Genomic DNA, 11431 nt, shown 5'->3' on the forward strand with positions numbered 1-11431 from the left:
CACTAGCACAAACCGTAAAGAAACCGCCATGACAACGTCAGCTGCAGCTGGGCTACACTACGAAACTCAAAACTCGAAGTTCGTGTCATACGGTCCCTCTGACACTTGTCTTATTATATTTAATACGAGAGCGAGAGGGACGGTACGATATGAACTTCTAGTTTTGAGTTTCGTAGTAGCCTTGCAGTTCTCTTTATAATTTTGTCGCCATGACGGATCATGACCAAAGAGTATTACCTATACCTATAGAAATCATAACATATTTCATATTTATGAGTAACAAAATAAATGATATTTACATCGATAGTAGCGATAGAGCTATACTTCCAAAAAAATAATTGAAATAATATGATGTTATGGCATCCTACGGACATTTAAGATACTCAAAAAACATAAACTATAAATATGGTATGTGCTAGTGCTGCACTCTGACGGGATAAAATTGCAGTAGTATTCCCTATTATCGCAGAGTTCTAGCGCCATCTACAGTGGTGGTCATGTAATTAAGAACGATTTGAAGTTCCAGATTATTTTTAACTAAATCATGTCATGTGTAGTCGTGGTTCCTTCTTAGAAGTAACTAGTTACGTTATGAAATAGCCACATGAATAGAGCAAACGGGATTAAGAATAAAGAATAAAATTGCTGACATTTTTTTACAAATTTTGTTTTTATTCTCTTTAGTAACAAATTAAAATAGTAATGAAGCTGGACAAATAATTAAGAACGATTTATTGAACTGCTCGAAAGTTTTTTTATTTGAAACTTAGATTAACTAAATCACACTAACGTGAAGTTTGTACACAAAAAAAGCAATTTAATACATTTTAACTAAAATTAATAGTTAGTAGCATGTCCACGGCTTTTTATTACTGCCTTACACCGGCGAGGCATTGAATCTATCAATTTTTGACATTTCGCAATAGAGATAGAGCTCCATTCTTCTAAGAATACGTCATACAGTTCTCTTAAATTGCCACACTGTCGATTTGAAACCTTTTTCTTGACTTCGCACCAAAGATGCTCTATTGAGTTAAGATCGGGCTGTTGGCTGGCCAATCTAAGACAGAAACTGATTGCGATGTGAGGAATTCCTTAACGGTACGTGCAGTATGCTTGGGATCATTGTCATGCTGGAATGTCCAAATAACCGGAAGCACGCCTTCAGCATATGGTAACATTGATTCTTCCAGTATGTTTTTGTATTGAAATTGATCCATGTTTCCTTCTATCAGCCTAACAGGTCCAACACCATGTCCAGAAAAACATCCCCAAATTTTTACATTTCTCCCGCCATGCTTTAAAGTCACTTTTGTGTACTTTGGGTCGAATGCTTTATTTGGAAGCCGTCTTACATATTGTTTGTCATCAGAACATACCCTATTTATTTTTGTCTCGTCAGAAAAAAGAACGTTTTTCCACTGTCTGACTGTCCAGTTTTCATATCTTCTTGCAAATGCAAGCCGGGCTTGCCTATGACACCGTTTCATCATAGGCACCTTCCTTGCTATCCTTCCGTGCAACTTTTCTTCTACCAAACGCCTTCGAATAATGCGTGCCGAGATTGCTGAAGGGTTGTTTTCGCCAAAATATTTTTTTCTTAACTCATTAGACGGTATTAGACCCTTTAAAAGGATTTTGTTTTGCCAAACGAACGATATTTCGATCATCTCGACGAGATGACTTTCTTTGTCTAGGTACACGCGGAACATTTGAAGTAGTTTGATACGTGGCAAAATGCTTTATGGCGTGGAAAACCATAGTTTTTGAACATTGCAGATGATCAGCTATGTGTTTATACGACCAATTCTTGTCGCGAAGTTTTAGTATTACTTCTCTTGTAGATTTATCACAACTTTTATTTTTCCCCATTGTTTTTATATGAAGCAATCGCCTTTAAGACTTTTACGGCACTAAATGGCGCCAAAATTATTCGAATAATAACCTAAAACCACAAAGCGGCCGTCCGTTCTCTATATAAATTTGAATAAAAAATAAACTATTCAGCGTTCTTAATTATATGACCAGCCAGTAAGTAGTAATACTAGGTTTAGATGTAATGTATAAAGTTTATATATTTATTTTTTAGCCAATTATATGTATAAATGAATTTACCGCTAGTACGGAATTGTTTTACGATACCGAGAGAAGTACAAAAATATACATGCAGTTAGTAACACTTGTCAGTTTGAAAAAATCTTCTCTATAAAAAAATCGTTCTTAATTATATGACCACAACTGTATGTTAACTACTTACGATATATTCGTTTGCACTACTATGTTAGGTTTACGGCTTATTTACGGCTAGGACATTCTCAAGCTCATCGTATAAGTTCTTTCATAAACAATGTGAGCTTAAAATAACTGGAGCAGATCTGTGCATAGTTTGTGAGTGAGTGTTTACTTAGATGAAATTTAATGAACCACAAATGACATGAATACTTACTAAAATAATCCATTGGATGGAGCCACATACAACCAACGATCAACGTATGTAGGCACAACAAAGAGGAAGGAGAGACAAAGGTACTATAATACCAAAGACTATACTAATACTTTTATTTTATTATCTTCTACAGCAAATTCAATTCAATAGATAAGTAGTTTCAGAAGTTTCAGGCAGTACATTGCCAAGATCAATGACAAACTAATTAAATAATTTATTGAGTCAGGCGGTACTTTGGGGGGCTTTGGGGGTTTTTTCTTAGGTCACGGGTGAGCAAAGTAATTGTTTTAGTTCATTTACAAACGTTCTAATCAATATTTGTACTACACAACGTTTTATAAGTTAAAACGAAAATACCACCTTTATAAGTCAATGTCAAATGAACGTCAAAACAAGTTTGTCAATTGTCAACGACAGACTGAAGTATATCGATCATATGTGCTGTGCAGATGTAGAACCAGTTTTGTGTTTAGTAATTTGCAAGTGTAAAAAACACAAGTGAGCCATCTAAATATTTTATAATGGATTTACCTTTTGAAGTAAGTCTGTCTAATATCAACATTAGGTTTTTTTTTGGAAAGTTTTTGTTAAATACAAATTTGCAATCTCTTTAACCGAAGTCTTTGTTAGCGATACATATCATTATTTTTTTCACGTGATTCGATTACCTAAACCTTAACGTATCGCGCTCTATCACTGACGCCAATCCTTTTCTTCTTAAAGTGTTAATATTACCAACTAAAGTATTGTATCCAAGTTAATTGAACTCTTACTGGTTCAAATATTGACCTACAATGGTCATTGATATTTATTTGTGTTTTTATTATGTGGATTACAACGAACTAATCCAAATCAGACAATATCTCTTTGTTATCCCATGAATATAAACTGGATTTTTTATTGAAATGTTTCTTTTTAAGTGATTATGGTTACTAAGAATAAAATTATTTTATTTACAGGTTTTAGTATACATTTTCAAATACTTACCAAAGTCAGACAGAAAAGCCGCCAGCGAAACATGCACTTCCTGGTACCAAGCAGCAAATGCACATTGTTTTTTAAAGAACAAAGTAGTTGTATTTTACAAATCTACATTCACTGATGATATATCCTTATTGGAAATGTTTGAGAATTCATCTACTATTTACTACAACTATCTTTTTAATGAAGTTGAACTGTCAAGTAAGACACTAGGGTTTTGGGATAGAATGGGAGACAACATTTTAAGCCTGACTCTAAAAAACTGTGATATTTGTGAAAAAGTATTTGCTTCTATTATACAAAAATGTATGAATCTGGAAATGTTAACCATTCAAAGTTGCAAAGAGCTATTCATGTCAGGAAGACTGTTAGAGGGAAAGACAGAAGGTCTTTTGACAGAAAGTCTAGAAAATTTGAAAGTTCTTAGCTTATCTGGAAATCAGTACCTCACTGATGCACTGCTCAACAGGTTTGTTACAGCAGCTCCCGCACTAGAGGAACTTGACTTGTCAGGTTGTTCTCTACAGTTTCATCTTGGCTTGGTCAAAAGGTTTTATCCGGCTGGAACAGATATTAATCTAAATCCATCAGAAAGTGTGCTAACTTTCTATTTTGTACAACAGATTATTGCCTCCAAAGCTAAAAATATTAAAAAACTGCTGTTCTCAAATACTCTTATAGACGGTACTGCCCTTAAATCTCTTTCAGAAACGCCTGATATGCAGTTGGAATGCCTTGAAGCCCATTCTTGTGATCAACTCACAAACACAGGCTTTCTAGCCCTGACAAACCACCAGACATCATTGAGAGAGCTTGACATAAGCTTATGCAGCAGAGTCACAGACCAATCACTGGTTCACATCTGCAAAAATCTAGTCAACCTAGAGTACCTTAATATACAAAGGTGTAGAGCTGTGACAGATTTAGGAATAGTAGAGCTACACAAGCTTAAAAAATTAAAATCATTAAATATATCCCAATGTGAATTAATTACGAAAGAAGGCCTAAGTAAAGGGATCTGTGCTGAAGAAAATAACTTGCTAGAAGAATTAGATATACATTCTTTAAACTTGGATCACACTGGACTTGTTATGATTTTAGAAAAACTGCCCAAATTACGTTCATTGGATATAAGCTACTGTTTCAATGCTGCTACTGACACTTCAATTCAGGTTATATTTAAAAATCAAGTATTTTTAGAAACATTAAAGATGAGTCATTGTGACAAAGTGTCAGATGCTGGATTTACTGGTATGGGTAAGGTGGAGTCAGCGGGCGAAAGTGATGGTCCCATAATGTCCAATTATGATGATATTAATACACCACAAAGGATAAATCTTGGATCCAGAGCAGAAGAAGAAATAGTTCGCGATGCAAAAAGAAAACGAGATGTTATGAAAATGTGCGAGAAACTGTCTTTGGATTCCTTTACTGGCTTCTCTTTGGCGCGATTGCAAAACTTAAAAGTATTAGATATGAGTGGCTGCAATCGAATTACTGACGTTAGCCTAAGATACGCTTTTAACTTCAAAGAGCTGACTGTTTTGAATCTGAGTAGATGCCAGCAAATAACACATGAAGGAATAGAGCATCTAGTTGAAAACTGCCCCAGTATTGAGCATTTTAATTTAGTAGATTGTTACAATTTGAAAGATGAAGCTGTTAATAGCATAGTGAAGGGATTACATAGATTGCAAACACTTGAACTTAAGGTAAAAATTATTTAATCAATAAATCAGACCAGGTACCTACATTAAGTAGAAAAATAGAAATATCAATATTTTGTTCGCTCCTCGCACATTACATAAAACATAATAAAAATACATTAAAAAATAAAACAATAGTCAATAGTCATTATTCTCCAAGATATTTTTAATTAATTATGTTTTGTGTTTTACAGGGTTGTAATCAGCTGACGGATAAAACATTAGAATCAGTAAAGTTGCACTGTAAGAAGCTAAAATTCTTGGATGTCCAAGGCTGTCGAAACATGTCTCCTGAGCTGGCATGTTCTATCGGGAGTTTACCAACACTGCACACTGTGCTTATGACAAAGCCCGGTCCGTATGTTACTGATGGTGTCAAAAATAGGACTCCAGGAACTAAATTTCTACCAGCACTTATGAGGAAGTTTCGATTACATTAAATACAATTATTAATACTGCCCATATTGTCATAGTAAAAGAGGACAAGTAAGTCCACTCCGAACCTTAAGGAGACTTAACTGGCTATTCCGGCGCGGACGCTTAGGGTTGTCGACGTCTATTTTAGATTAATTACCTACCGGCAAATAATTGTACTACGAAAGTTAACTTTAAATTGTCTGTGTTTAGAGAAATCAGACAGATTCTATGCCGTTATATTATTATTATTATACTAAATTTAAAAATATTTATAAATTCGCCGGAATGATGATGGCGACTGTATACATACTACTCATGTTTACCTACACATAATACTATAACTATATTGTTTATAGATAGGTTAGTAGTTAGTAGGCACGAAACTATTACACTACACTTATATACTACTATAGGTAGAGTCATTCACGATGACGCGTGCCGTGGTTCTTATTACAATGTCATTAATGGCTAATTTTGACAAAATCACGCGTCTTCGTGGATGGCACTAGGTATAATGTACAACTATACCTAATACAAAAAATACGTAAGTACGGGTACGCGAACGTAAAAGGTGATCATCTCGCGAAGCGAGCGCAAGACGAGCGAGCTATAATCGAAACGTACGGCACCGACGGCAGCGCAGCCTTGACTAAAGAAAACTTATAACTTAATCCTCCTTAAATTATCAGTGTGTTCGTGCGGCGGGTGCGTGCGTACCGGCGCCAACCGGCGCGCGCACATTTAAGCCGCGCGATGAACTTTTGTTCGTAGTGAGCTTATTTGCCCTCTTTTACTATGATATTGTACAATTTTTGAAACGGGATTGTTGTTTTAAATATTTGATATTATATGTGTTTATCTAAATGGATGTCTTCACGTAAATGTTTAGGTTCATAAAGTGACGTGGCGAGGAAATCCGATAGTCAATCGCTCCGCGATTTGAAATGACATCACATTACAATCGTATTTTCTATCATTCGAAAGTGGTAAAAATCTGTTTATTGTTACAAAACTATATTCCGTTTAATTTAAGGTTCGAATTAACGGTCAAATCGTAACACACGTTTCTCTGTATTTCGAGCACAAATGGACTAAAAATACCTAAGTACCTACATGTATGTATGTACAGTCGAACAAATTGAATCATGACCCAGGGTGGACCTTTGTGCTACTAATATCGTGTTGACATCTCATGCTTTTGTCAAGGAAATCATAGTGAAATTTATAATTAAAAGGTTATAAGCGGTATTTATTATGTTTTACTATAGAAGTTAACACAATTTTAAATAGTTTCGTTGTTTCATTTAAAAACGTGTGCAAAGTTTACCGTTAAGTTTCAAATGTTAAAATAAATGGAGTATAGAGCTCAGATAAAATTTGGCAATCACAAGATAAACTTTCGAATGGTTCAAATTCGAGTAGGTAATATCATTTTAAAAATTGGGGCCCAGAACAGATGACACTTACAAAACCTCTATTTGTTTATCTTGACAAAGAACTTTTTCGCCCATGCTCGCTTAGCTTACTCATCTCATCTTAGATTCATTTCGTCTGCAATGTTTTGTAAACACCAGCTTTTAAAGTTATTGTAAAATATCTTGGCACTCAAGTTAACTGCCTTCCTTAGGATCTACTTTTTTCTACTACTTTAAACATGAAGAAATTACATTCCAAGCCGTGTAACGCGTAATTTGATGTGTCCATATAATTTTAGAGATTGTGCTTTTGTGAAACTTAAAGCTCTCACTTCTGGCTGTGTACAGTCAGCAACAATTGTCGGCTGACAGGCTCGAGACTTCAGCAGGGCTACTACGAAACTCAAAACTCGAAGTTCGTGTCGTGCGGTCCCTTTGACACTTATACAATTTAATACGAGAGCGAGAGGGACGGTACGACACGAACTTCGAGCTTCGAGTTTCGTAGTAGCATAACAGACCAGAAACAAATTAATGACAAAGGTAGCAACGGAGTGATATGAGGGTTTTCAAAGAGGCGAAATATCGCTAGATGGCGTTAGTATTGTGAGATCCGTTTCATGTTTGACGTTTGCTTGCGATTGGTTCATTTAGTTTTTAGTTATTTAATCAACCAATCACGAGCGAACGTCAAACGGACCTCACGTTACTAACGCCATCTAGCGATATTTCGCCTCTATGAAAAAAGTGAGTTAGAAGCATAGCATATGTCGCTCGCACACCTATTTAGAAAGCGTACCTATCAACTCATAATCAAAACTGTATTAAAGCTCTACTCTACTAGCTTCATTCAATTTCTCCAAGGCCTAAAAAAAATGGTGCCTATATTATTTTGCGTTTCCGTTGGCACTTGGCATTCTGCTTGACTGCCAGGAAGCTGGCTCAATTGGCGTTGGCTAGAAAGAGCTAGAAGAAGCCGCGTTAGAACGAACCAAATAGAATGGGCCTCTGGCGCCCAGCAGTGGGGCGCATATAGGCTGGGATGATGAAGCAATCAAAATTGTTGCTCTTAGCTAATTTTTGTTATCTCTTTCGAGCTCGTTACGTTATAATTACATTTAAAAAATGTTGGTAATGTTATGTACCTAATGGTATACGAGGCCCTGGATAAAAAAGAATAGTCCACAGTCGCTTAATGATGTATTTCCTCTCTGAGTTACATTATCTGTCTTTGTCTTAGTAGTTTAAGATATTTTTTACAAAATAACCATATTATTATTTTAACTCCTCAAAGGAAATTGTAGATAGGTAGTTGTGATAACATCATAAAAGTACAAATTGTACATTTCAGTGCAATAAATTATTAAAATTGCATTTTACATGGTTTTACTTGCCTTCCTGCTTTATTTTACTTCAAAAAATGTTTGTGGTTGCGACGCAGCTAATGACATTTGCTCTATCAGGATAAAGTAATGAATTTTACTCTGTTATTGTTTAAATTAATACGAATTGGTATTACTTTGAGAAAAACAAGTGTTAAACTTCCGTTATATTCCGATTACCGAGTCCTGGAGCAAGTGGCGGCAAATGAAAAAAAAAACGGCCAAGTGCGAGTCGGACTCGCGCACGAAGGGCTCCATACCATTATCCATAGGTACAACATTAGACATAAGCAAAAAAAAAACGTGTGTTGTAGGTATGGTGGCCCCTTAATTATTTATTTTATTCTGTTTTTCGTATTTGTTGTTATATAAGTATAATCTGTGAAATATTCAACTGCACTAGAGCATAAAAGTCATTTAGTAAAATCTTCGTCTAAGATTGGTCTAAGATCAAGGTAATCTAATCAGTTGTCAACAGCAACGAACAAAAAAGTTTCTACATATTTAAATATATATATATATATACCTATATTAAACTAAAAATCAATCAAATCAATCAAAATAAATCAATAAAACTAAAAAAATATAATTACATAATAATGCATGAAAAATAAAGGATACATAGAAAGAGAACAATTGTTTCCACTGTTGCAATTTCATTTCCTCTCAATCCAAGTGAAAAGCAGTGTAATGCTCGAGTGGCTATATGAACGTCTTGGGTGAAATGGCTCGTTTTATGTTCTCGTACAATCTACTATTTATTGGTTGCGCTCTAACTACCTTCATATCAAATTTAAATCCGTGTATTCGTGCCTATGTGAATTGAATATTTACACGGCTTTACAGCTGTCACAATTTAATTGCTGCTGGATTTTTAGAGTTGCCAAATCTAGGTTTGGTTTGCGTTACAGACAGAATTTTTAAAAAATTAGTCACCTACAAGTAGAATCGAGCCATTAGAGTATATTTTGTTTTTAAAATAAGTTCAGTGTTTTCAAAAGGAACAACCAACTTGCCTCACGAAGCAAGAGCAAAATAAAAAGATAGTTGCGTTCTTTTCAACCTTTTATTAAATTTCATTTTTAAAATAACTTACATCAATATAACGAAATATATAATATATCCTTATCTATTTTGTTTTCTAACGAACTTTGTTCATAATGAAATTTAAATGTTTTATACACTGGTAAACTCCTTCCTATTTATCTACAAATTACAGAACTGGGAACTTAAATTAAACACCTAAAGTAGCTCTTACAAACTCTCCAAATTCGACAATCATCGTGTGATGTGACACCCTATATCACATCGATGTGTACAAAATATGACATCAGTCGTATAACCAATGAAGCACGACCACTTTAATAGATACAGAAAATATACCTGACAGACATTTTCATTTTTCAACATCGGACGGACATGAGTGCAAGGCCTATATAAACAAGAAACTTCATTATTCTTAAGTATGAATTGATCAAGTTGAACAATAACAAGTACCTTTCTCAACAAAAATTGTCATAAAAAAAATAGATATAGGTCCGGTACGTAAACCTGAATACAAATGGCGAAATGTAGTGCAGCATCTAGCTAGTTATGGAAAAAAAATCCCTCGCCCCTGTAACATAATATGAAATTTCCAAATATTGTTAGATGTGTCACAAATCACTAGGTAAAGCACTGTGTACACGAGTATTGTGAGGAAAATCATAGGAGTAGCATTACGAATCAATCGTTTGACCCCAATATACGTCTGAAGCCTCGCAACGTATCGCCTACACGAATTAATTTGTTCGTCTCGCTACGAGTAGTTATAAGTTAATACTTATAACACATTACATTAAGATAGTGTCATAGGGTGTCACATACGACTACGAACACATAACATAAGCCTGTACAAGTATAATACAAATTACTAAGTCTTAATTATTGATACTGATATTATTTTATCAACAATACGCAAAGCACGGGTTATGATTTATCTCAGTCCTAGTGTATTCCAACCCGAAATAATAGCACTAACGTTTGGACCTCAGATTTTTGGTACACCACGGTCACACGGTCATTTACCTCATCAACAGGGAGCGAAACTTGGATGCCGGTGACAGTCGTATGACATCAAGCTTCATAGAGTGTTTTTATCTATATTATAGATAATCACTAACAACTTATTGGCCTCTTTAGTTTACGGATATTTTATTGACACTTGAGACGGCCAGTACTTATAAATATAAATGTCACTATTTTAATTTGTTGTGTATATTTTATAAAAACACCCTATATGTCAATTTGCGTCATAATGACGTCACCGGCATCAAAGTTTCGCTTCCTGCTCATCAACATTCCCTTCATGAATTGAGTATGCTTTTGTTATACAATCACGAAAAGATGAAAATTAAATGCTCGATACGACTCGGTAATTAGTTAGTAATACTAATTAACGTGCAAGTGGCAAAATTGTGTCAGTTTACAAGTTAAGCCATTGCCATTTTCAATATAAGCACGATCTGCAAATAGCTTATTAGTTGACATCGAATTACAAATCCGCGACTCCACAAAATCTCATTTAGGCAAATACTTTTTTACTTTCTGTAAGTTCACACATCAAAATTAATTTAGGATCGTGGAACGCATTTTCTCGAAATGTGTACTTTCTCAAGATACCCCCGAGGTACCCGCTAATTAAAATCCGTCATCCGCTTGTTAGATTTAGATTAGATACCTAAACATTTTTGAGAAATTGATTTAAAAACAAACGTATTAATGCACTGAATTAAAATACTTTTCTCAAAAATGTCCGTAAAAGTTGACATTATTCTTTACATATCAGAAGGTGAAGTGCATAGTTTATGGTCAGCGAAAAATTAAAAAGTTAAAAAGATTGCAGGCGCGCTAGCTCGACAATAATGAATTAGCGCGCCTGCAATCAGTCACTTTTTTTTTTTAAAGTTAAAAAGGCCATGGAAATGTTGGCACAAGTCGTATACAGCCAAGTCTAATGGCCGGTATCAGATATTTTGTTGGAACTTCGGACTTTTTCTATTGGGTATGAAATAGCTTGTGGTGTTTTCGGTGGAAAAATACACC

The 11431-nt window shown here is 34.8% G+C and overlaps 1 protein-coding gene across 2 annotated transcripts; it reads left to right on the forward strand.

The window, feature by feature from the left end:
• The first annotated feature begins 2863 nt into the window (after window positions 1–2863).
• Window positions 2864–8339, forward strand: LOC141437915 (uncharacterized). 2 transcript variants are annotated; one of them, XM_074101494.1, is made up of 3 exons: window positions 2864–2985; window positions 3406–5139; window positions 5328–8339. In XM_074101494.1, the coding sequence occupies exons 1-3, from the start codon at window positions 2968–2970 to the stop codon at window positions 5571–5573; spliced, it is 1998 nt and encodes a 665-aa protein (XP_073957595.1). In that variant the 5' UTR covers window positions 2864–2967; the 3' UTR covers window positions 5574–8339. The 2 variants fall into 2 exon arrangements, with proteins under 2 accessions (XP_073957595.1, XP_073957597.1); XM_074101496.1 differs by having other exon boundaries at window positions 2869–2944.
• Window positions 8340–11431: the final 3092 nt, after the last annotated feature.

The sequence above is a fragment of the Choristoneura fumiferana genome, chromosome 18 (genome assembly GCF_025370935.1).
Source record: "Choristoneura fumiferana chromosome 18, NRCan_CFum_1, whole genome shotgun sequence".
Lineage (NCBI taxonomy): Eukaryota > Metazoa > Arthropoda > Insecta > Lepidoptera > Tortricidae > Choristoneura > Choristoneura fumiferana.